The sequence below is a fragment of the Phasianus colchicus genome, chromosome 1 (assembly GCF_987193195.1).
Source record: "Phasianus colchicus chromosome 1, bPhaCol1.hap1.1, whole genome shotgun sequence".
Lineage (NCBI taxonomy): Eukaryota > Metazoa > Chordata > Aves > Galliformes > Phasianidae > Phasianus > Phasianus colchicus.
In genome coordinates, this window is record NC_143436.1 from 154211684 (window position 1) to 154239621 (window position 27938).

At 37.3% G+C, this 27938-nt stretch overlaps 1 protein-coding gene across 3 annotated transcripts in view; it reads right to left on the reverse strand.

The window, feature by feature from the left end:
- Positions 1 to 15702: 15702 nt before the first annotated feature.
- Positions 15703 to 27938, reverse strand: part of NDFIP2 (Nedd4 family interacting protein 2) — a 52894-nt gene continuing 40658 nt past the window's right edge. For all 3 annotated transcript variants that reach the window (XM_031610798.2, XM_031610719.2, XM_031610873.2), the window contains 4 exons: positions 25362 to 25486; positions 22291 to 22357; positions 19313 to 19418; positions 15703 to 17467 (listed from right to left, as the gene is read on the reverse strand). In XM_031610798.2, the coding sequence (XP_031466658.2) occupies positions 19315 to 19418; positions 22291 to 22357; positions 25362 to 25486 (296 nt within the window). In that variant the 3' untranslated portion in view covers positions 15703 to 17467; positions 19313 to 19314. The remainder of the gene's footprint in view (positions 17468 to 19312; positions 19419 to 22290; positions 22358 to 25361; positions 25487 to 27938) is intronic.

The following is a 27938-nucleotide window of genomic DNA, read 5'->3' on the forward strand; positions in this document are numbered from 1 at the left end:
TTGTATTAGATAATGAGCGTATTCATCAGACTCCTACACATCATCCAAACTGGCAGAGAAGGAGCTTTAAGGAGCTTGGGAGAACAAATCAAAGAGCAGACTCTAAAGCTCAGAAAGGTAATAGGGATGTTCAAATACTGCCCCAAGTTTAGATATTTGCAGGCATCCATACAATCTGACTCCGCAGGAAATAGCGTGAGAAAGAAGCTCTGAGTTGGACAACTTGCTGCTTATTATTTATGATGCCGCCTCTGTCATAACAGCTGATTTTACCAGTTAGAAAAGATGTAAAGCAAGACAGGAAAAGACCATACCAAAAAAAGTACCTCTTTTTTATTTTTGTTTTTAATTTTCATGGCTGCAAATTTAGAGACACAAAGAGAATCGATTTTCGTCTTGGAGGGCTTAATCTAAACATTGTTGAGAAGCAAGAAGCTGAGCCATACCAGAGTCAAAAAGTACATAACCAGATGTATTTCTGATTTCACATGTTGCATTTCCACACATTTTAGTCTCCTGAAATTCCAGAGACACATATGTTCCACAGGAGAAGCTTAAGGGATAATTTATCTTGGAGAGGAAGGAAATGAAAATGTATATACATGTGTGTATATAATTTTGACAACAATCTGCAACCAGATTGTTTGCAACGGTTTGCACTTTCGTTTATTTATTCCAAACAAACATTTTAACTCAATGACATGCATCTATGTAGCATGGTTTTCCTGCTTTTTGTGCTTTTCAGATTTTTGAAAGAAAGTTGAAATACAGTCAGGACCAAATTAAAATTCCAAAACTGACTAATTCCTTCTCCCTGAGGTTAGCAGGGTTTTCTCAGCATGAACCTAGACTTGCATTCAATTCTACATTTTGGTGCCACGCAATCAATGGAAAAGGGCAAGCCCCATAATGGGGCCAGCTCTCCACAATGAGCACATCTGAACTTAAAAAGATTTTGAAAGCAGGACTGGTTGTTTGCAACGCAGTAGCATTTAGGGGCTATGCTGAATTTGGAGCTCTTCTGCAACGCTCTATCTACATATGCATAGGTATGAATGTGTATATGTGTTGTACGTATACAGACAGTGCAATATATTAATCAGCTGCCTGATTAATAAGAGAGATGTTTTTAATTTAGTGAAGGGAAGATGGAGCAAGGGAACAGGGAAAAGAAAGAGAAGCAAGAAGAGTTGGGACATATCACACACATTTGAGGACTGCTCAAACATAACACCAGTGCTATGAAAGACAGTCAATCCTCTAGCTAACTTACAAAGTGGGCTTTAACAGGACAGGAAGAGCAATGGGAGATCAAAGGAGAAGCCACAGACTTATTTGAAAACTGCTGGCACAATCAGCAGTTTGTGTAGGGAATATCAGACAAAAGCACAGAGCAAGCCTCAGACCACCAAATTCTCCTTGCTGTTGCATATATGCATATATCCAAGTAGCCAAAGGATCATGAAAGTCTCTACTGACCAGCAGTGCCTAAGCCTGACAGCTCTGCAGTCTACCATCATCTCCCCAAGAGCCTACGCATCTCCTGGGCACACAGCCATTGGCAGAGTGCTGGAAAGAGGTGCCAGCATAGCAATAACACACTCATGTGCCACAAGAAGATGCCCTCTGAATCCCTACATCATGTCCTGAAGACATCCCTATGGTGGAAAATAACAAGCACGGGATAGCTAAATGTTTTTCCTCTCAAATTTAGTGTTGCTGTATCCAGCATCCCTTCCAGGAATTGCTCTGATGCACACAGACCCTCATACCCTAGGCTGACAATAGCTCTTAAAAGAAGTGCTCCAGGTTCCTCTCATGAAGAGGGCTATGTAGAGAGTGCATGTTGCATAGAAGTAGCTCACCGCTTTGCCAGTTAGGGATGGGCCACCATGTAGCCTTGTAAAAGGCCCCGTCCTTCCTGAAGCTTCAAAATGCTGCATGGATGTCCCCAGGCAGGATGCAATTTTTCACTTGGGTGACTGAGATAACAGAGGTGCACAAAGGGAAAGGAGAGTGCACTCTTTAGGCTCAGAATTTCGTTCCCTGCCATACAAACAGGATTTAAGAACAACGCCCCAAAAATGGCAATACTCATTCTTACTGTGAATATATCATGTGTTTTTATTTCAGTGTAATTGCTGCGTTCAGTTCCTTCAGATTCAGTTCACAAGGGAAAAAATAAATAAAAAAAAAATCTCTTGGAAGCCCTTACCTCATAGTTAAACATAGTGGTGAAGCAGTTAACATAACTATGTATCACCATGTTGGCACGGGGATTTTATCTTTTACTGGCACCATTTTATCCCTGGAGACAATAGGAGATTGTTCTTGCTGTGAGTAAAAAGATCTTGTTCTGGCAAGTAGGGTTTTCCCAGTGTACAATTTTAAAATCCTCGGTAAGGGAGATGCACGCCTTGCTGGAACTGGCCTGCAAAGCATCTCCTTCAGCAGTAATCGCTTCACCATTAACTGCTTCAAGTGCTGCTGAGCACACAGCCAGCACACTGCTGAGCCCAGCAAAGGAGAAAGGACAAAGCTTGCAAGCCCCTACTATACTATGATTATGAAGATGGTGAAAAGAAGTTGTTTCTTCTTCTTCTCTAGAAGTCACCTATAGTGTAACTAAGTGGGAGAAGGAAAACATTTGTGCTTGGAAGCCGTCTTTTTTGCTAGAAACACAAAATCTGTAAGGAAACAAGGGCTCTGGTTCCCTGCATCAGGTGCTTCTGCACACTCTACTACGTATAGGATTTTCTCTTTTAATTTGTATGTTCCTGATTGTATAAATAGCACAATACATAATTACAGCAGTTAGAGGCATTAGGGATAAGAAGGCATTTACATCAAAGATGTACACACAAGATTATGTGTTTATGGTAAATTCTCATCTCCACCATTAAATAAATATTATGATTCATCCACACCCAAAGTCTTGAAAGAAAGCTGTTTTAGTGTAAACAATTGACTTCCTGGCCAATTGTTAAATTATTTGATGATTTGATGCTGAGAAATTCAGATTCTGTTCCATTGAAAATACCTTACAAATTTTGATTAGACAGATAATCCAACCTAGATTTGTCCAGACACTGTAGTTTATTTGTAGTTATATCACAGCATTTGGCTCGCCTCGTATATCAGTCATTTTCATTTGCAGAAGGTATAAAGCACTTTGGTTGTTTCCAGATTGTCAGTGATTAGAAATACAGGCATGAACAAATGATGGCAGCCTTTGCTCTATATTTCACAACGGCCCACATTTCAGCCCTTCTGCAAAATACACTCTCCAATCTCAGATTACACTGAAAAATAAAGTCTCTAGTGGTTGGAGCTAGAGCATTTGCTTTCAAAACATTTACTGAGCGTAAGGAAGTGCAACGGCAATTGCAAACCCATCAAACCCTCAAGCTCCCCAGTACTATGAACTGCCCAGAAGGTCAGAGCTAAACTGCAATCCTATAGCCATGACTATTTTCCACATGCAGCAAAATTCATCATCTTGCAGCAGATGGAAGATGAAATAACAACAAGGTCTCTCCTTGCCCTGTAGCTGCATTCCCCTCTGTCTTTTCTCTGTAAGGCCCAGGTAGTTATAGGTGGGTGAACAAATTCATTTTGGTAGTTTGTTTTACTTAAGCATTGGAATTAAACCACTGAAAAACCCATACGGCAATTTTTTTCTAAAGCAAAATGTAGTTTGAAGAAGGGGGTTCTCACTGACACTCAAACAAGCAAAAAAAAACAACTATCCCGGAATAGCAAAACCTCTTTCCTAATGGCTTAACAACAGTGCTTAGGTACCATTTACAAAAGGAAGGAAGCAGTGCATTTATCCAACAGCCCACATGCAAGGTTTAGGAGATACTGCCACAAGCTCCCACTTTCTGTGCTGGGGATTTGAAAGCCACAACAGTCATCTCTCAGGAGAGGATGGTACTCGCCATGACAAAGCAACGGTGCTCTGCCAAGCTCTCCTATTGCAACCCTTTCACTCTTTTGTAACAATTAATTACTTAAATACAGATTGAACAAAGAGAGGGAAATGACCTGAAGGCCCATCGGTTAGGGTGTTCTACTGGGAAGTAAAGCAAATCAGTGAATAATTCATTAATGATGTTATTATTTCAGTACACCAGTCATTTTTATGAAGACAAAAACGTCATGAACGTTATGAAGAAGAAAACGTCATCAGGGAAAATGAAAACAGCTCCCAGCCAACCTGGTGCCTGGGGCACCCCTTTGAGAAGCTGAAATTGCCCACAGGCGAAATCAGAATTGAAGCCTCTCCAAACAGGTGCTCTACTGGCAAAATTGTTGGACAATAGCAAGTGTTTTTTTTTTTTTTTTTTTTTTTTTCATTTTGTTTCCTATTTGTTTGTGTTTCAGAGACTTAAAATTCACGTTGTTAAACAAAATTCCAACTCAGGCTTTTAAGGAGCTCAGGTCAGCCCACATATTTTGTAAATTAATTATACATAGGGCTGAATTGCAGAGTTATCAAGCTAATTGCTTTCCAAAGCAACTCTGTGGTTTATTCATGTGAGTGGGAGGTTACCTCCAAGCCTTGCCAATGTCTGGTCCCTCACCCAACCCCAAGCACGGCTCCTTGGCTTCCTGACACTGAAGCTCATGAATGGCTGAAGATATCAACTGTCCAGACAGCCTGCAAGCAAATTAGATGCTGCAAAAATCAATAACAAACTCCCATGTTTCCTGATACATATGAAAGGAAGAAAGATGAGATGCTCGATGGTACCATATTAAAGGCCCCATAAGATTTGCAGGACAATGGGAAAAATTCAGTCTAATGAACCAACCATCATAATGAGTAACAATTGTGTCCATCAAGAAACTTCATACTCATATTTTCAACTTTAAGCCACAGTAAGGCAAAAGGAGGACAGCTGGTTAAAAAATATACATTATTGTGACAAAAAGTGTGTTTCTGGAAGATTTAGACATTCCTGCTACATAAAGAGGTCATCCAGTGCCCTGAGGAGCACTCACTGCACCTCTGCTGCCTCCTGGTCATGGAGGCCTTCCAGAGCCTGAAAACATTGCCATCTGTTCTCACTTGAGGAAAATACTTGTTTTATCTTTTCCATTTGTTTTACGCTGTTTTTAAATGGGAGAGGCTCAAGATACAGGCTGTGCAACAGCATGTGATACAGTTAATTTCTCTCGCCATCTAATGTTAACAACATATGGAGACTGGTCTGGATTGCCAAGGACATAAATCCATCCCTGCCTGTTGGCTTGTTCACTGAATCTCCATTTTTTATGAGTACACATTCCTACGGAGAACTTCACCAAAACACCTGGTGGGGACAATCCAGATGGATGAATCTCACTGCACAGAAGAGGCTCCTCTCTCCCCCCCATGAAAGACATCTCCCATCAACCTCTGCTCCTCAAAAACCAGACCCCCGTTTCCATTGATAAAGGCCATTTCATTAATAAACTTGATTCCTCTTTACAGTTTTATTCAAATGTCTATAACATACCGGATGTTTCTTTAAAATTGTTTGATTTGTAGACGACTTCAGAGCAAGGGACATTTGTATCAGCAAGAGCCAAACCAATTGCGGGCAGGTATTGTGCAAGCTTCCTCACCCTTCTGCCAACTAACCTCATTCTTGACCTGCAAATTCTCTGCTATTCCCTTCCCATGCCAAACTATGCAGTGGTTTTGAGATGCACACAAATAAACTCTCAAGCTCTTTACAGCATGCTGAATTAACCAATATTTGAACTCAAATCTCAGGCTGAAGACGTTTACACAAACCTTCAACTGCGCTGCAGTGAAAATTTGGCATTTCAAGGCCACTTGTTCAAACGGATATCTTGTGCCTTTTGTTAATTGCTGTTAGAAAAAGAGCTAGCCTAATAATGGGGAGGAAAATTATATCAAAAATTTTTACAAGAGAGGCAAAAGGGTCTACAAGGCAGCTCACCAGGAAACCACTGAAACGCAGTGTAATGCTCTGGACAACAGATATGTATTTTTATTTCACTTTCTGAGTACAACTTTGAGATGAATGTGGGTGCTTTTCTCCTCTCAGGGACATGAATTAGTGAAGGGTTGTTAGATTTAGGGTAGCATGGTCAGGTTGCGGTTGGACTTGATGATCTTTAAGGTCCTTTCCAACCTATGATTCTGTGATTCTCCCTGGGTACAGCAATAGACACTGAAGTCTTAGGTACCTTATACATGAAAGATGGACTCTGCTTGCAATCAGCATGTGCTTCTGGCCTCTCACAAAGCCCACATGTGAACTCTAAAACGGAACAGACTCCAAGATGTGAAACCCATGTGTTCCAGGTGAAACCAGATGTTAATTGGTGCTTGTTTGCTCTCCTCTCCCTATCCCTTTCTCTTTACAACATATGTAGTGTATACAGTTCATCATCATCGCAACAGTATGGATATCTTTTAAGCTCTAACCAGTAAAGTCTATGGGCACTAATTAACTTTTTGGCAGCATTTTTTGTAAAAAGTCTTAGCTAATTGTCTCTGGGATAAATTCGGATCACAGCTCTCTATAGGTGTTAACTCCTTTTTTTTTTTTTTTTTTTGCTTAAAAAACACCTAACTGCACACCCACGAGTAATAATTCTGCTTTTCATCATTTATTGAGATATCATATGATGAACTGGATTACTCATTCATCACAGAGTTAACTAGATCAATCTATGCCCATGACAGGGGGGCAGTAGGCCTGTGGGCCCCCTGGCCTCCAAAAATGGGAAGGAAAAAGGAAAAGGGGTAGGGAGATGGAAGCTGGGCTCAAGAAAAAAAGAAGAAAAAAAAGCAAAAAAAAAAAAACAGAACAGCAGCAACGATCTAAGGAGGAAAACTTATTTTACTAACTATGATATTGGAATGCAAGATAACACAATATAATATAATCTAGTTGAAATTGAGACTAATAAATCAAATAAAATAGGAGAGAGAGAGAATTTTCCAAAACCAAAAAGCCTACTTTGAACTGAAGGCATATGGCTTGGAGGCACATCCACACCCTCTGCCCGGCAGCAGCGAGAGAGAGCAAGATCCCATGACTTCCTTCCTCCCGTGGCTTAGCCACATTCACCTCACATGCAAAAGGTCCCCTGGGGTATGTAGTTCTCCTCTTCTGAGAGCCAAGTATCCAGAAAGTTGTCAGTCCAAGGAACTGAGTATTAACTCTTTAGTTACCCATGCACTAAATGATGTTATGATATGGAATATTGAAAACCAAGAATCACAAAAAAATGACATCATTAAAAACTCCTCTCGCCATGTTGTCTTCACTAGTGTGAAGTCATCTGGGTTTCAAACAATGTATAACATTGCAACTTCCCTTTCCCTTTCTGCAACCAAATTTTTGTTTTTTAATTATTTTGATCCCTTGAAGTTTGAGGATTACTTGCCCCTCAGTTCTAGTTCTTAAATCCCTTTTAGGGAATACGTTAAGCCTAAAGAACATCAAAGCGCAATAATAATAATAAAATTTCAAGATGTCATAGCTCAATATGGAGAAATTACTTCAACATTTTCTATGTTTGGATAAAAAAAAAACCCACAGATCCCATGACTGTCAGGTAAAGAGGAAGCAGGAGTGAGGGCTACAATCCACCCAGACGTTGGTATTTTTCCTTCTAAAGCACATGTCGCATGCAAGCCCATTGCTTTTTTTTCATTGCACCTTTCAAAAGCAGTGAGAGAAAGCATACTGTACGCTGCAAATGCTTTTTTATCAGTATGTCAACAATAGTACAGGCCTTAGCATTTAGCAAGAGCTATTTACTTTAGGGCTGAAAAGCCTCTCATCAGCTGGGGCAGATGGTACACAACACCAGTCTCAACACAAGGTGCCTATTTTTTTCTGATGTTGATACAGCAAGGTGCAGAAATGCTGTGTCTAGCAGTTGTCAGTGCTGTATTTTGCTGTTGTCAAATTTGGTTCAAAATATTTCTCCTTTGGTCACTTTCCAGCTAGAGGGGACATAGAGGAGAAGGAGGTTACAGCACAGAAAGCATTAGGAGCTCCGTATCAACGCTGTTTGCCAATCCGGAAAGGAGTTTTGCAAATAGGTCACTCATTAAAAGTTTATATAGCTGAATTCAGGAAGCCTCCTCTAAGTAGAACAATGGTAAAGAAAAAAAAGCATTTTATTGAGCCTTCTGGGTGGGCACAAGCACCAGGCAGAATCCAAAGCCTACGTAAGGCATTACCTTTCAGATACTTATCTGGCCCCTCAATAAACGGCCAGTTATTATTTAGCCTTATGTAAACAGCTCTGTAATCGTTTTTGTACCTCTTTACAGAAGCCTAAAGGAGGAAAACTTGACTACAATATTAAACGAGTCACATTTGCTGTTTTCTTTTTAACTAAAAAGACTAATAAAGACGGAAAAAAGTATCAAACTAAAAAACAATCTTACAAAAGAAGCCTCTTTTCTCAACTCCTCCTCTTCAAAAGCAAGGGAACCACTTACAAACACAAAATGAAGATTATGTGCTAATGTTGGCAGGATTTGAGACCTTACAGCTTGTGAAACTATCTGAATTTGGTCTCTTTGGCTAGGCAGGGTAAATGTATTCTGTAACACACCTTCCTTTCATAATTGTTCAGATCCAAGGATATTTTCAGAGCTCTCTGCAACCCCCTTCCCTTGTACGGAAACCAGCACACCAGAAGATGGGATGCAGAGTAGAATTAGGAGCTGGGAGGCACTCCTACATCTTGCAGGATGGAAATTCTGTTCCCCACTGTCTGCAATTAAATATTCCAAGTCCTTCTGGTTATTGCACTGCATTTTGAATCACTTCTCATTTCATAAGAGACTGAGACATTCAGACAACCCCTATATTCTGCTTATGTTGCAGCAGTATGAAACAGCTCACCAGAGCTGAAAGAACCTACACAATTCCTTCAACAGTATAGAGGCTTGTTCCAAATTTATCTGACGGAGCTCACAGTTGAGTAATTTTGCATCATAATGGAAATAGGTTTTAAGGTTACATCCACATTGCTAAATGAGAACTGAACACTGAATGCAAGCAATGGGGCCCTGATCTTCTGCACTGTTGAGCTATTAGATCATTTTCTGGCGCTATTTTGGACTGCTGTAGCTAGGCTCTCTCCCCATGACCGAACTTGGATGCAATTCTGTCAAGAAACTGTATTCCAGAAACAGATCCCAAAAGGCAGCATGGCTAAGACTGCACCAGGTTTGATTCTCTTTCCTACTCCTTAAGTCCTTGGAAAATAATACTCCTGACTTAAGACTCAACAACAGCCAAGGCCGAGCATTGTGGATGTACGCAGCATGGATGCAGCCAACAGACTTGGAGCAGGCTAAGTTGCAAATGTGTAGATGGACGCCAGTCCACACAATTGGCCTGGAGACCAAAGAGTATCTTCTGCTCTGGTAGAGATGTTGGTATTTTTGGGAGGAAGATTTGAGAGTCAAACAAGTCCACAGGGCTCAGAGTGCTTGGATGAACACTTGATATCTCGAAATCCATCCAAAGTAGCAATTAATCTAGAAATAATAAAGACCATTCATAAGGTACGTAAACATGCAGGGAACACGACAAATTTTGACTAGCAACTCATTGTCTGGCACTGTTAACACCTTGCCATCTTTATGTAAAAACATAGAGCCCAAGAAACCATACCAAAAAGGAGTATAGCAATGGAAAGTTATTTCTCTGGTCTTTGTAAAGAATGTAATCACTCTCATCACCACAATACTGGGGAAAGGAGTCCCAGAGTTAAATGGCATGTTTAGTGAAAAAATTCAACATCTCTGCATACTTGCTTCATATTATGTTCCCTCAGTTCTTGGATGAGAAGAGAGCAAACAGCTGATCCTTATTTGTTTGTGAAATAAAGTCAGTAGGAAAACAAGATTTCATAAAGCCCAAACCATTTCATTAAGAACACCACAGACTGAAGCTTACTGCCAAATATGAGGCAGGATCCTGGAGGAACCTAGAGAATTGGCGACTCTGGAAGTTATGGTATCCTCAGACACAGGACAGATGTGCCCGAAGGGCAGGAACACTGGGAGCTGGAGTAAAATTGCTTAACAGAACTCCAAAGACAAAAAGTCAGTTTCCTATAAATGAGAAACTATTCAATAAGTTTCACTGTGACCAAAAGCTATTGTTTTCTTATGAATATGCTGGACTCATTTTTTAAAAGGTATCAAAAAGGTACAGTTTGCAGTTCGAGTACTTTCCAACACTGATTGAGTTGACTCCATCTGGGACATGCATCTTTGTGTATCATTTTGAGATGATGACACTCTTTGAAATGACTACAAAGTAATCCCTGGTGTTCTAGCTTAGACCAGATGATCGAATATTTAGGTAAATGAAATTAGAAGTTCTAAATCCCACTCCAAGCAATTTAGATACCTCAACTTGGAGTTATTCTACAATAGGACTTACAGAATACCTAATGTTATATATGGAAGAAGAGGCCTCCTGGAAGTGACAGTCTTAAAAATTTACAGCATCCAGTGCCCTGAGGATCAAGATCCTTGAAGAAGCCGACAGTGGAAATAGAGGAAGAAGGCCTGTCATCCTTTATTCAGTGTTGGAAATGTCAGCAATTCATTATAGACCGGATGCTCTTCCTCCCTCTCAACACTTGACAGCTGAGCAGTTTGCATGGCTGCTTAGGCACTAAGACATCCCTCTTCAAGCCTCAAAGGATTTGCCTGTCAGGAAATCACCCAGGCTTCGGCTGCTATGGAAGGAGCCACTGATTGTCTCTTTCACAGAAACTAGGTCAATGATGATCATGAGTGAGGATAACGAAGCACTGGAACAAGCTGTCCAGAGATCACGTGGAATTGTTGCTCTCTGGGGTTTTCAAAATCCTAAGCAATATGGTCCAAATTCAGCACTGGCCCTGCTTTGAATGAGAACTTGCACTAGGATACCTCCTGTGCTTCCCTCCAACCTGAACGAGTGACCCTGAAGTGAGCATGGAAACTTGGTTCCAAGGGAAAGCAAATAAGAGAACACCAAGCTCTTTAATGTGCTGAGTTGTAGCACTCAGACAGGAGCTGGGATAGTCAGGAAATTAGATTTTCCATTACATAAAGAATAGACATGATCCTGAGAGTAGTAACTCAGTTCCTACCCATCAAACACCTGAGCAATACTCCAGAAAACTTGTTACAAATATCAGCTTGATATGCACTTCACACTACTATGAAAAGAAGGTCTAGTTAACATAGGTAAGATGTGCTAAAGAGCACCATGCCGATGTTCAGAGTGGCACAAAAGGTCTAAACCTGAGCCTAATCAAATAAGGATCAAGCTGGCTCCAAAGTGAAATTTCTGCAGCGCTTCCCACTAGTCCAGGTACCAAACATACAGCACAGGAAAACACGGCCCTGAATGCAGCCAGCTCAGCTTCAGAGGATGTATCTGCTTAGGGTCTGTGACACATAATGGCAGCGATAACACTTCTAAACTCAAGCCTAAATCAGGACTCACAAGCAGTATTGTTGCCGTGACTAAACTGATGAGTGCAGAGCTGGCAGCCAAACAAAACCACTGCAGGTGTCGGTCAATGGCATTCATCGATTCATAATGCAGATAAACTACCTCTGGATAATTGAGACTTAGCTGTATGGCATTTTTCATTTGAAGGCAAAACAATTCTGTACTAATTAGGAGCACAAATACTATGGATTGCATTTTATGCATTTCACAAGCTCGAAATCTGGAATAAATCATACACACTGGCTGTTTAATCACTTTTATAACACAAATGATGTATAATGAGAAGCTCTAAAAAGATGTGGAGCAGGACTGTGCTCAGCACTCCACAACAATTAGGCTTCAAAAAACAGAACAGAAAAAGTCCAAGAAAATTGAGAAGCAGAAATCACCATTTTCTCTGCAATAAGGGCAGAGATGAAGGAGTAGAAAATCGAAAATCCCAAAGCAAACCTCACCATATTTGTATTATTCTTTAAACACACACCATTTTTTTTCTTAACATCATCAGAGATTAAATGCATACTACTGTATGTCTATAAAATGCAATAAGTCACCCTGGGTATAGACCACAGATATAGATCAAATTCTATATATAATGTATATATGGTCCAGTTACTATCGTGAGAAAGATTTATAAAAGCTACAGGGAAATAAGCACACAAAAAAATGCTTTGCAATAACATTTAGTTACAGCAGACTAATAAGGAATTACTTCTAAGTTCATTGATTTTGAAAGCAGCAACATATCTTCTCATATTCTAAAATTATTAATTTGACACTAAAGACAACAAAACTGAAGGACGGTGTTGAACTATGCATCTTCAAGAGAACTGATGGAGGCAAGAACTATGCATCTTGCACCACACACTTGTCAAGAGTTCCCCAGTTACTTCACATTATTCCTTTGAAGAGCATGATCATGAAAAAGAGGTGGTGGAGAACACTTAGAAAAGACATTTCTAAGTGGACAAATTTAACTTAATTACTAATCACAAGATAGATATCTCTCTCTTGTGATTTACAAAATGTGTTGGTTTTTTTTTCTGCTAGGGAGTTTTTATATAATGGAATCATGAATTATATTAGATCTTATTAGTAGAGCAATGACTGTTCTGAGTAATGTTCCTCCTACAGCTGTCACAATTCAAAAACATTTAAATCTTTTGAATATGTACACTTTTTTATTTAACCAGGAGATTGTGCTGCATTTCTTGCAGTCAACACACATCTATCTTATAATGCAACCAGCAAAACTAGAATGAGTGTTATGACTCTCCCACTTTTTTTTTTTTTTTTTTTTTGTCCTTTTACCAAGAGAGTGGTGAGGCTGGAACAGGCTGCCCAAAGAGATTGTGGATGTTCCGTCCTTGGAGGTATTCAAAGCCAGGTTGAATGGGGCCCTGGGCAGCCTGGTCTAGTATTAAATGTTGAGCTTGGTGGCCCTGCCTGCAGCAAGGAGGACTGGAGCTTGGTGGTCCTTGAGATCTATTCCAACCCAAGCCACTCTATCCTCAAAGTAACAGCTTTTACGTCGGATTTGATTTCCATTTCTGGTAAAAATAGTAGGGTTTCTCCCATCAATTTCTTCTGCAAAAGTGACCCCTATGGAACAAAGACTTTCTATTAAAGTCCAAGGAAATCTGTCTAAATAGTTCAATAGAGGTCACTGACAGATGCGAGGAAGAACAGACTTTGTATTACAGTTATAGAGCTATTAGCATCAGCTTTAATCTATATAGGTTGCTCCAAAAGTAATGTCTCTTATTTCCATGGAAACTACAATAGACACAAAGTGCAAAATAACACTTTTGATAGAGCAAATGCTCAACTATAAAATGCTATTTTTCAACGTAGCCACCACTACCAGCTATGCATGTTCACCCACAATGAACAAGAGTCTGCATGCTGTGCTCATAAAAATCTGCACCAGCAGAGATGACCTCTTTTGCTGTTGCTATTGCTGAAGTGTACCACCTATCACCTCACTGTGCTTACAGCTACTGTTTGGTCTCAGCAAACATCAGTGAATGTCAATGGGTGTCATTTTTTCTTCAAGGAGGAATTCAATGATGCACTTTTGCTTCATACGCACTTCCATGTCAGATGCCATTTTGTCAGATTACCCCTCTGCTGCCTTCTCTTGCACAGCAACAAAACAATGAAATATTGATGGGAAGGTTCAATGTCTACTGCCATACCATCTCCATCCACCTCCGACATCATGGGCCAACATAATAAAATGAGAGGCATTATTTTCAGAGCAGCCTTCATAATAACACTTTCAACAAGCCCAACAGACTTTACTGGAACAACTGGCCACTACTAAAGGGAAAATATACTTAAAACTTCATAGTGCAGGAGTGAGTGCTCATCAGCTACATACAGTAGAAATGGATGGATACTGTTCCTCAAAGAAGCAGAGGATCTATGGAAACCGGCAACGCTACTGCAATACTAATTTAATGAACACTGGCAAATGAGGCATGCTTTACTGCTAAATTATACCAGTAGCCGTCTGTTCCACACACAACTGAGCATTTGGAAGTCAGGGTACTACAGCAATCTAGAAAATTAAGGTTATACATTTGTGTAAGGCATGCATAATGATGAATCAATGAAACATTTCCTGCGTTACACTGAGGGCACCTTCACACAGTTTTTCTTTCACCACAAGAAAATTTAAGAGTGAAGATACAAACTGCAACCACATACAAATTGGAGAAGATGCAGATAGTAAAAGTATCCTTGGAAAAGAGGAAACCCAAGGGTCTTGGGATAATGGAAAAAAAAAGCAACATACATCGAACTGGATAGCATGTGTACATGTTAATCCAGTTTTAGGATGATTAGAAATATTTTCCTTACTGAGAGATAGCTATTTTCATACCAGATGTTAGTCACTTTTCAGAAGTCCAAAAAGCAATGGTAACTTCACAAGTTGAATATTTTGTTCAAGTGAACAAAGAAAGAAAACACACAAGAAGGACTGATGCAGAGTATTTAGTGAAGAACATTCTCAAAAATGAGTTTAAAGAAAAGAAATTAAAAGCTTTCTGATGCTACAGTATGTTAATAAAATCTCTTTTCCTCACCTGTTGCCATCATTCAAAGAGATGGAAGCAAACTCAGAAACAGCAGGGCATTGAAAAAGGTCAAAATATATTCCTTGCAGGATACACTGGAGCTGAGACAGCAAAGTGAAAGCTTAAAGGCAACCTTCACCCTCCCTCCCCAAAACTATAATTTCAGAGTCATCTGCTTTGGAAGCATTAGTGATGGATCATTTCCCAAGCGTGAGCTGCAAGCTACTTGAATAACATTCATGATAGCTATTTCCCTGTGGTGTCCACATCAATAAAAGTAGATGATAAAAACTAAACACATTACATTCAGATAGTTGAATAAAATGAAATTTTCTCTTCTCCACTCCCTCCAACTGTTTTTGCCCCAAACTTTCAAAGCCTTATTTACATTCATACAAAATCTGTTTACAGTCAACTTCACTGTTGAGTTGGTGATTTTTTTTTTTTTTTCAAAACCAACTTAGACACAAAGCAAAGCTAGCCAGGTGTCTCTAAACCACAGAGCCAGCTGTTCCTAACCAAGCTCACAGGAAACAGCAAGGAAAATATGCAGTATTTGAAACATCTGGAATAGATTGCAGAGTCTTTGAAAATTGTGTTCCAATTCCCTTCCTCCTGCTGATGAGATTTCAGGCTACCAAACTGCTGCATCAACTACAGAGGATTAGATAACCCTACGTAACATTTGTCTGAAAGAGAACTTTTCTGAGCTAATGCAGTAAAAAAAACAACAACAACACCACACACACATGAAAAGCAACAAGAATCTGTAGGAAACCTTCTGTAGAATGCATTGGAGCAAACCAAAATAAATCTGTCAGACGACTGCTATTTAATTGAAGGAAATTGACACAGATGGAAAATTGTACTAGTTAACAGTGGTAAACACACAAAAAGAAATCAATATTGCATGCTTTGCACAGTTGCATTAACTCATTGCAAAGAAATGCTGTTACAGTACATTGCCATAAAACATGAGAAAAGTAAAAGAGACGATAAAAGAGTAAAAGAGATGATCTCTTTTGTCAACTAACTTGCTTGTAATTCCACAAATAATGGAGTGTGTGGTTTCCAATATGAAATAAAAAAAAAAACAAGCCTAAGTCTTAATTAGCAAAACAAAGCACTGTTTTATTATCTGTTTCTTATTTCATAAGGACAATGGATGCAAAAGAACAGAGAAACCAACAGCTAAGTTTAGAAGGAACTTCTACTTAATTTTACTTTCCATAAAAAGCTGGGAAGTGAAGGTGCCACTAAGGTTTTAATCACTTTCAGTATATCTCTGAAAGATTAAGAAAACTAATAATGTAACCAGTTTACATATGCATATTTTAAACATTCATTACAGATACAAAATTGAATACAGCACTAACTCAAAACATAAACCTCATTTTTAATGTTAGTAATAAAAAGGCAGAATTCTAATATAAAAACTGGAGGAAAGTATTTGTAATTTTTTTCCCCAAAGGTGCAACCAACAACCAATGTATTTTGCAACTGAGATTCCAGTTGTACAAAGGACTGAGAGATGTATTCTCCTTCTTAGGTAGAAGTATAAATGATAAACACTAAAGGAAATCAAATGTGCATTAACACATAGAGTAACCCCCAAAGAGATGATATTTAATAGCAAAGTAATGGTATAACTTAAATGAATACTGAGAGAAGTGCAACACACTTTTTCCAATTTCAGAGCTTTAAAAGTAAGATTTCTTTTCCTTCATAGATTATTTCCAAAGTTATCTTGCATTTCGTTTATTCTTACGAAATGACAGAGAATTTTTTTCCTCTTTTTCGTGAGCATATCCTAAATAGATGTTGAGTTTATATCAAACTCAAGACTTTTTAAACAGAGTCAGTGTTATAAATCAGGGAATACATTTGCAATACACTGTTTCAGGAACAAAGGTGCACACACAAGGACCCAACGGCATAATCCAGGCTACAGGTGCAAGGCTATCCATCCCTGCTAACATGAGCTCCATTAAGTAATGGGATCATTCTTACATACATAAGAATAAGGGCTTTCAGACTCAAGCTCTTTCCTGCTAAAATCCATGTGAGGAAAGCTGTGATAATAACCAATTCAGTGCCTTTTCCTCAAAAATTACATCTAATAGTAATTATACCCAAATAGTCAAATTAACAAAAAAAACTGCATATTGCTCTTATGAAGATTAAACAATTTGGAGAATATACTGTTACAAAATATATTTTGACACAGTTCCTAAGAAGCAATTTAAATAGTAATCTAAGCAGAATTATTTACAGGGGACTCAACGTGGGGTATCATCCCTAAGTAAACCAGTATACTGGTGTGAATTTGATAAAATATTGATGAATGCAAGTTTGTGACACCAAGGAAATTCTGAGTTTTAGTAAACAGTAAAATTGTTCTACATAATCATTAGATGAATCTAAATTATAGAAAAAATTGTCTGAACTGGTTAATCTAAATCATTTAATGCATTTCATTTTACTCAAACTTCAGATCAACAAGTCAGTGGTACGTACATTTTGTGAAACAAGTTACCACTTACACGTGTCAGGTAAAACAAGCACAGATTAACCAAGTCTGACTGTACCTAACCTATACTAATAGATGGTTTGTTCTTACTTCAGCACTATTGTTTTTTTAGTAAGCACATATGCAAATGTGCTGAAACAAAAGGCAGCAATTATAAATATTTATTAGAATGACTACAACTGGCACTTGAGTATAAGCCATCCTGTCATTCAATTTTGAAGCTGTATCTTCACTAATTTGTCTTCTGTTTTTAGTAGTCTTCTATCCTATTAACTTGCAGGCTTAGGGATCATCTGGAAATTTCACACTGGTACAAGAAAGGAATGTCTGTTTGATGCAGTCTGGAGATAAAGAAAGAATTGTACTTCAGTTCATTGGAGAGATTACGCATAAGCAACACTGCTAAATGACATGAAATGCAGAAGCAGCAAAGAACAGCCTTCCCTCCACTCATGTCTGGATGGTACAAATTATTGATAACTTACTATTCTATCAAAGCAATGTTTTTTATTAAAGTTACAAAGCTGTTTTTTATCAAAGGTTACATAATTTCTTAATTAAAACTAATAGCCATTATACACAAAGTTACCTGTCTACAGAAGAATAAGGCTGTTTGAAGTGTGATAGTAATTAATTTGAACTTCTTGTTTCAATACTTACGACACTTAAACAAATAGCAAGTAGGAGTCCAGTTCTCTAAGGAAATTCCAAACCCCTTATCAACTCATACATCCCAGTGGTTGAAAATGCTTACAGCTAAAGGAAGCCACCAAAGTCAAACAGGACAACACATTAACATCACTCAATACAGAGTAAGGTATCAGTCTTTTGTCCAAATGCAGAATTTTAGATACGGATAACAAAGAATCACAGACCACATTATCCTACACTCTTATTCTCTTCAAGGTAGCTTTCAAATACCATTTAATCCTAGTGATAACTTTTAAAACAGTATTTTTACACTTCATATAATGAAAGCTAATAGGTACAGGTTTTCACAGTCTCATTTGTACGAATTTCAATATTCTGAAAACTTAAGAAAGTGAGAAACATGCTACTCTTGTAAAAAAAAGTAATTCTGCCATACAGATGCCACTTCAGATCGATAAATAATGATATACCCTATTTTAGTAAATTTTAACTTACCACAGTTTCACAAAATATCAGAGTAAAAAAACATCACAGAGATGTTAAGAAGTTCATTTCATGATCAAGAACTGTATCACATGGCACAATTATTTATTAGTGTTGTTAACCATATATCACTGTTTTGCATAAAAGGAATAATCTTTTCCAGGTAATTCCTTTTTTTTTCCCCCCCTTCAGATTTCAAAAAAATGTGTTGCTGTTTACTCCATAGTAATACTGTGGCCAATCTCAAAAAAAGTTAGTCTGCTTTATCACATCAAGAGCTGCTACATGGTTAAAATGCTTAAACGCAGTGCTTTGCCTCAAGTAAACTGCAGAGTAAAGGAGATGCCTTTACTTATTTCTGGATTTAGATTTATCTCATCATGCAGTTCAGGTAAAAAGTTAAAGCAGAAATCTCTATTTGTGTTTAATTTACATAATGAAGTCCAATAGGTCCACCTAATGGATAGAAAGCATTAATAGTGGATATGTGCCAGAATGATTAGTCAGCTACCTGAAGGATATATAGAACACATTGTTGTATACACAATAATCATCCTTGTATGTGACTGTCTTAAGCCAGTCATATAAAGAGAAGTAACACTTACCTATTGTTTGCATGTTCAGACTCATGTCAATCAGATTTATTATGCAGGCAGCTTAGTGCTTCCTAGCTTGCTAACATAAGGTTGACAACTAAAGCCAGTTTTCCTACACAAAGGACAGTATCTTGATGGGCAGCAAATACTACATCTAGCATATGATAAACTACTAGTTCTATTCCGTTTTTGTTTTTGTTATTGAATATTGGTTCCAGGGAGGACTGAGGGTAGCAATGAGTATACACTGTTTATTTTCAAATTTAATGATTTCAAGAGACTTAAGATATTCCTAAGTACATGTAGAATAGAGGCAATATTCACGACAGATGTTCAAAGATCATGCAACAGCAAGATGTTCTTGCTGTGTGACTGGAGGTTGATTGTTTTTAAATGCAAATATTTCATTCAGATTGTCTGGGAGACAAATCTCATCTCAACCTATAAACTGCTTACCTTTAATACAAGAAAAAGAATCTTGTTCTGTGAGCAGCTGCCATGCTTTCAGACATGTTTCTGACTTTAAGATAATTGACAAAGCCTCGAAAGAACAGGAGGAGTCCTGAAGATGTAGAAAATGAACAAAATGAAGTATATCGACCTGAAATATCCCACTTAAGATTATTCTTAAAAATTCATGTTATACAAAAAACAGAGGCCTTTATGCATCATTTACAAATTTAACAATCAAGCCTTCAACTTTTACTTTGTATTATATAAGAATATATCATTATGTAATGTTTTTCAATTATTTTACGCTCATTCTGAGTTAATGTATCATCTGCTAAGAGACTACACGAAAAGCACTAAAAAGAGAATACGTATTCCACATGATATTCAGATAAAACTTTTTAAAGAGCTTACTACTGTGTTAGAAGAGTATCTGAAGTACAAAACTTACTTTGTATGTATTTAAGGAGTCAAAATAAAGAGAACACAGTACAAATTGTTCTCACAACAAGACAATAATAAATTCCAGGAGATTATGGCTCAAGATTAAACCTTCTAGAAACCTAGAAAAATGCACTTGCCAAAGAGGAATATGAACAGCAGTCAATTCAAAGCTACCCATTGTGTGTAACAATTTAATTTAAATTGTGGAATTGACAAAATGTATTTAATTTTTTTTTTAAATTCAGACACACCCAGAAAAGCACTATTGTACAGTGAACATCTACAGAGATGTAGAGCTCTTTGGTCCATTTTCCTTTTGTTCCATTTTCCTTTCCATATTGTTTCCTATGCTCATTTCTATTGTAAAAGTGTGTTGTTTTTTTTTTCCCAATTTTTATTTTACTTCTCTTTTGCATCTTCAAATTCAACTTCCTTAAGACATACACAGACCAATTAAAAAAAAAAAGAAAGAAAAGAAAACAACCCTAGAGAATAATATACTGACTTCTGGAACCTTGACTTAAGGTCATTTCTATGATTAAGGTGAATTCTGGATGGAAAATAGAGCAGTAAGATCTAGATAAAAAATCAGTCTATTACAAAAGTTGCTACACAGACGTTACTAGAGATAGTCCCATATTCAGCTCAAAATCAGCTAAAACAGCAAAAGGTGGTTAAGGAAGATTTTAAGGTGTCTGAAAGCATATCTCCTACATTACAAGCTGGAAAACAAGTCCATGTTCAACTGATATTTTATATTTATATTAAAACAACACAATGCAGTTTCCATTGTGTTCCTTAGAAAGAAACCTTGGCTAACATTTAAATTTAAATATGAAAACTGTCTCTCCCCAGTTTGTTTGCAGTGCATGATAAGTCTTTGGAAATAGACCATTTCATTTTTCCAAGATTTTTCCAGACTTTAGAAGAAGTGAGGGGAGCATGAACAGATGGGTGAACACCAGAAGAAAAAGACAGCAAAATGTGGGCTTAAGTATGTAAAAAAAAAAAAAAACCAACAGAAGAGTGAAATTCTATTTACTCAATTTTAAAGAGAAACAGGATATACTACTTACCACATTCTGATTGGAAAGTTACCTGAAACCATGATATATAGACCTAGCTGGCAGAATCTCCATAATTTGATAATACTCCTTCATTTGCTACTAAGAAGGTATATAGGAGTAAATCCATGTATAGTATTCTAGCAATTTCAGTTTAAGCCATCTTATCAGTTTAAAAACACTGTTGGCTTATGTCATATAAAACATTTGTAAGACAAAGGAATGCTAATGCTGGATATAAACTTCATGGATCACAGTGCCCTGGAATAAAAGGTGAATAAAGCTCAGGCTGAAAATAAGGCTCCACAAAGGTTTGCTTTAATTAGAAGTTTACCTGGAGATATTTGAGCATGGAAATAATTGTTTCACTTGCTACTTAAACACAATCATCTCAAACAGAATATGAAAGTATTCAAGGCATTGGTGTTGTGGAGTGTTACATCTGCAGTTTCTGTATGCCTCTAGTAACAAAGAGGTATAAAAAGCACAACAGTAGAGGAAGCTACGAAGAAGCCTAGTGAATATCCTCAAACTTAATTAAGAGGAAGATACATAAAATACAGAAAAAATAACTTATTGTTTTAGGCTTTTCTTCTGTGTGATAAATAAATCAAAAGCAATCAGATCTCTCACTCTCAAAAAAAAAATTACTTAACATTTTACTAAGATGTGCTGTTTGAATCAAAGGGAAGAGTGCCATCTACTGAACCGCACATACTATGCTTCCAGAGCTAGAAAATAAAATGGATAGTAGCACTCATCCTGTAAAAGCAAATTACTCCAAATTTCACATTCAAATCACAAAATCCACAGTAGGAAAAGGGGTAAAAATGCTTGAGGTTTGGTATATCATCATTAAAAGTATACTCATCAAGTTCTGGTCTTCTGTCTGAAGCTTTGAGAACAAGCAGACAGACTTCAGAAAAAGCTGATGTCATGGAAGCACTGTGATCAGAAAGCATGAAACCATTCTCTTGTCTGACTGAGTAACTACTGATGCAGTATGCATTTCAAAGGACTAGAAAAGGACACTTTATAACCTCTGTGCAAGGTACCTGACTCCACCTTCCCAAGGTCAGTCATATTTCTTAAAATGTTAAGGCTTGACATACAAATCATATATAAGTACTTGGTATCACTCACTTTCACTATGTTCTCTGCATAAAACCTAGAAACATTATGCAATTCTGCACCCTTCCATCAGCATGATCAAATTAAAAAGCACAAGTTACAAGTCTCAGGTACGTACGCAATTACACATGTAGAACAGAGTTTTCACATGAATGTTAATTGAATAGTCTGCAGTTCACACAGTAATATAACATGGTAGTAACCTAGTGAATATTACAGAAATACTAACAGCATACAAAACTATCAACAGCAAAATAAAAAGTATACAGATGAGCACATTATAGAATGCTACTCACAAGGACATGACACATTTCAACAAAACAAATATTTTCCTTTGCCACTTACCAAGTACCAGAAATATCCACCAAAGCCAGTACTGTCCATTGAAATATCCAGTAAAGTAATCTGAAAACTGCAATTTATACACAAGGTTTAGTAAGACAAATGACTAAGACACATTTAATGCTTCAGGCAAATACTGGGAGCCGAGAAAAAAGTTCAAGTTAAAATAATGTATTTTCCTAAAATGCAAAACCAGTATTTGTGCAGTGCAGTAGTTTAATATACAAGAAAAGCTGTCAAAGTCAACATGTTACTGGTAAAGTTATTTTAAATCTTTAAAGAGACATTGTGTGTGTGTGTTTGTGTGTGTGTGTGTTTGTGTAGCATATATACATACGTCCTGGCAAGTAATACTTGCTAGAATCATCTGACATTTTCTATTAGGATGAATCACCACTGACAATTTTTTTTCCTGCCATCCCAAACACATTACAGCAGCCTGCTGCTTCAGATATTAACACCAAAAGCCACATTAGTTTAATCTTATCAGATGGGGATGTTCTGCTGACCCCTCAAAAGAAGAGCTTTTGACCTTCTGTATACCCCCTACTGTTAATCGCTGCCAAGAATACCAGCCCCATAAAGACCTCCAACTCATTAAAGTCTTTTCATTTTCAAACTAGCATTCAGTTCCCAGCAGTGAGCTGAACACAACTAAATGAACCTTGAAGAGGCATTTCAACTGTTCCTGTTAGTGACCATGGTAGACAGTTTTGTCCTCTGTGATGTGGGAGGCAGCTGGAGGGCAGAGTGTGATGATGTTGGAGACAGGTATCTTTGCCTTTACCAGACTCCAGACTGCATGCTTCACTGATAAAAAAAAAGGCTAATCAAATGTCTCCAAAGCATACATAAGAAACAGAACAAGGAGATGTGTGAAAAGTTGCCTGAAGGAACTAAAAAACCTTTTTAGTAACTTTGTATATTTCTCATACACCTCCATTCCTTCATTCAGTACATTTATTGTATCCTGTCACAGTAGACCACATTTTCACTTCTAGGGCACTTCAATAGTTATCAACCAAGAAATCATGCAACTCAGGCATCACTTACTCTACACACACACAAAAAAAAAGTACTATCGGAAAACCTCTTCAAACAGATAAAAATGACAGATGCTGAAAGAACTGTAGATATAGCTGTTGTTTTTTTGTTTCCCACAAGTAACTGCACTGAAATTGAAATGTTTTCTTCTAAATATAGCCTCCTCCTCTCAAATCTTTAAAGGCTTAATACTGTATTATTTTCTAATGATAATAATAATTTAAAAAAATATCTAGAAATAGAATTGCTAAATTGAATTAAAAGAACCAGTATATAATTTACCCCTATATAAATACTACAGTTTTTATTATTCAGCAGTAAGCATGATGCTTTTCATAAGTTCATTAAAATATCAAATGAATACTCAATTCCCAGAAAGACCACAGCATTATTAATCCAACTTCACCTGTTTCTCTAAGCACATATCTTTAAAAAAAGAAACAAAACTTACATTTTTATTTACTTGGAAAAATATCTTAAAATCACTGATCAATCAAGTACTGGCCTATATGCATTACTCTTGCTGTTTTTCAAGCAAAAGAAATCATTGTTGCAGAACTTACTGAACAACAAAACCAATTCTATTTGTTTTCAATATATTTCTTTAAAGTTAGAAGTGTAAAATCAGACTACTTAGGCAATTTTTTTTCTTACTACTGAATGAAGAAGTGCAGCACAAACCATTTGAGGAGATTGAAATAATGGAATAGAATATTTTTGTGCACATGAACACATGTGCATCACCATTAAAACAGAATTGTCAGCATATATCCTATTTGGTTCTGTTATTTTCTCTAGAAAGGGATACAGCACAAGAAGATAACCTCCACTATGAAAAAGTAGCCTTGAGGCCTTGGAACTGATCAGATCTAGTGTTTCCAAATTAGTAACAGATTAAACAAAAGATTTGAAATACAGGCTACAACTTAGTAATTATTTAAAGAAGTTTAGCATATGTTGATTTTAGTGTTACGAGCATATTTTCAAGTAGACAAGAATAATAAAACATACAACAATCAAGTCCTGCCTTCTGTTTTGTATGCCTGAACTAAAGTTAAAAAGGGCCACAATACCTACATAGCTAAAAAAAATCACGTCTTGTCTATTAAGACAAATTCCATTCCAAGCCTGAATCCACTTAAATATACCAGAATCCCACCTAGTCTGGTAGCATTCCCCTGTTTTGGGGAAGAAAAGAAAATACCTTTCAGATGTAAGAAGGATGCAGGATATGTGCCACCCAAGGCCCCATGTAATCTCTCCTCACTACAATCCTTGCACTATTGTGCAAAGAGTAAATGAAGTTATATTAGTAGCATGTACAGGAGAAAAAAAAAAATCAGAGTTGGCAGCACATAAAAGACTACTAATAATCCAAGATCTTCTCCTTCACTAGGCAGGATGAGATTTTAATGTTGTGCCAGAGACATGTGCAATTCAAGTTCAGAATTATTGTCTCATCTAGTATTCTCTTAAAGAAATTGTCTCTGTTTAGTTAGCATAACTTTCTGAGAGTATTTAAGTTGGTAAAAACATAACTAACATCACACTTGATTTTGACTCAACACTGTATGTATGTACCTGGTCTTCTTTTCCCCTGTAAGATATAAGAAAACAGGGTGGGTTTTTTTGTTTTTGTTTGTTTGTTTGTTTGTTGTTTGTTTTTTTGTCCTTTTGATATACTGAGCCACCACTTACAAGTTTTTCTTTTAGGAAACTTTCTGAATAATAAAAATGATATTTTTATATTTGCTCCACTTATGGATGCCTTTAAATATTTGTGCAAAGAATCTACATTTATTTTAAAGGAAGTGCCACAAAAATGGTAAATCAGATAAAAATAGATTAAGCTTCATAGTTACTAAGTACATACAAGCGTATAGCAAGTAAACTCCCTACTAAAGTGCAAGTTAGAAAAAGTTCTAGGCACTGAGTGCTGGAAATTAATATACTTGTTTATAATGCCAATACTGTGTATGCTTAGATAAATTATTATGGGTTGGTTCTACAAGCAGAATAAAAAAACATACCCGTACAATGAGAATCCATTTGATCAGAGAGAGACCAAATCCACAGATTGCACCATACCTTCCAGCTATGGTATTGGTTATACAGAAGGATAAACAAAATCCAATCCAGTTGAAAATAAATGCCACTATAAAATAAAAGAAACAGTAGCTTACGTTAATCTGTATAGTTAAGTAAACAGACCACATTGTTTTCACTTATTAACTAAAAAGGGACATGCTTACAGAGTCTGCAGTTCTCTTTTGGTAATTCAAGCTGCCAGATTACTTTGAACGCAGACATTCTCAATAGTGTAGTCACTTAATAATAAAGTAAATGGTAAACAGGCTCTGACCTAATACTTTAAACAAGAGAACATTCCAACATGAAAGAAAGTAATACTTTGCTACAGAAATCTGAGTAGACAACAGTAGACAAAAGGTTGAATGCAAATAAAGGACTTGAGCATACAGTATTTGGATTCAAACAGAAAATAAACTTGCTACAATTTTATAATTCAGTTTCATGCACATGTGTGCGCACCAAGGTTGCATATTCAGCTTTATTCAGTTTGAATAGAGTAGAAGCATCTGATCTTGCTCTGCAAACACAGTATATGAAGATAAGTTGAAAAGCTGGTGTTTCACTGGTTACCGTCTTCTCTTCTAGATCTATATCCAAGGATCCTTTACATAGCAACTTAAAAAAATGAAGCAACAAAAACAACATTGAGCCTGAGTACCATTGCTACTTCTGTTAATTTGATACAGCTCTCAGTAGTAACACAATTAAATGTTTCATGTCTTACTGCTTATCCAGTTGACAAGCAACAATATCATATGTACAGACTTCAGTTTGCGTGCATTGGGTCAAAGTGGGGTAATCCCCAATTAGGCAGTATACACTAGCCTTGGGAGTGAGGGAACTAAAGAAAAGGCCATAGATCAGAACAGCTGAGAGTACTAAAGGAAGATGACAACTCCGAGAAAGGACCAGACAATGTACATAAGGGAAATTAAGCCCACAGTAAACCCAGAAGACATCAAAGAGGTAGGGAGGAATGGATATAAGACAAAGGAGAGAATCCCTGCACACAAATTCTGAATGGACTAAGACCCAATACTTGGGGGCAGAGCATTACATCATACAGGAAATGTCTGTCTTTGCAGTAAAAATTTGAACACACAGTAAAACTTTAGGAACAGAAAAACTGTTTCTAGGTAACCCTTTCAAAAGTTTTCTTATTTATTTCTTTGCAATTTAAAACCTCGTTACAATTCCTCATCAAGTCGTGATGATTTTTCCACAAATGCAGAAATTGAATAGTTTGTAACACTGAAGTTCCATTCACTTAAAGAACTGAAGTTTCAAGAGAAATTTTGAAAGACTTCACATCATCACAGTCATTTTGTACAAGTGAGAGAACACCTTGCCTCTACTGATGATGAGAAAGTTTACTTTTACGTTAATTACTAATAAAAAGCCCTCTAAACTCTAAATAAACACTGATCCAACCCAGTATATGTAGAAAAGAAATAAACAAATAGTATGTTATTACATATCAATTGCAGAACAATATTAGCAATTCTGACACATAACTTTCCAAAACAGACAGCATTTACATTTGAGAAAGCTTGGACACATTGCTCCGGAAGCAGGAATACCCATTTTTAAGCATGCTTTTCAAATTCATCATACTTTCAAGAGTAACATTTGCAGAAGTTAGTTTTTCAGAGTGTCTGTTCCTGCCCCACCCATAACTACAGGCTGAGGGAGCTGGGCTTGTTCAGCCTGGAGAAAAGAAGGCTGCAAGGGGACCTCATTGCAGCCCTTCAGTACCTAAAGGGAGCCTACAAACAGGAGGGGAATCAACTCTTTGAAAGGGTAGATAACAGCAGGACAAGGGGAAAGGTTTTAAGTTAAAGGAGGGAAGATTTAGGTTGGACATCAGGGGGAAGTTCTTTACAGAGAGTGGTGAGGTGCTGGAACAGGCTGCCCCGTCCCTGGAAGTGTTGAAGGCCAGATTGGATGGGGCCCTGGGCAGCCTGGTCTAGTATTAAAAGTGGAGGTTGGTGGCCCTGCCTGTGGCAGGGGGGTTGAAGACTCATGATCCTTGAGGTCCCTTCCAACCTTGGCCATTCTGTGATTCTGTGGTAACTAGTTACTGCTCTTTCCCTTCTTCTCATTACTCAAGCTAGCTACTGATTGTGACTGAGTGTGGCCTTGACAGGCAAGCCAGTAAGGAGAAAGACGACAGACAAGCATATAATGGACTTACAATACTTACCACTTTTAATGGTTATATATAAAAGTAAGGATTTATAGCACCTACATCTTGTATATATTGTAAAAAAAAATAATTTACCCAAGTATACTAAGGGAATTAAGTTCTAATAATCAAAATTTTAAACACAATTTTATTTTCTTTTCAACTTATCCTAAGCAAAAAAATTCAAAATAGAATCCTCAGTCACTGAGTATCAGGAAGATATTTAACACTGAGTTATTTGCACAACTCCTGAAAGACAAGGCATCAATGCTTTCCAGTATTGCTCAAACTTTATTCCCTTCCCTTTGCTCAGTGTGCTGTTCCATCAAGT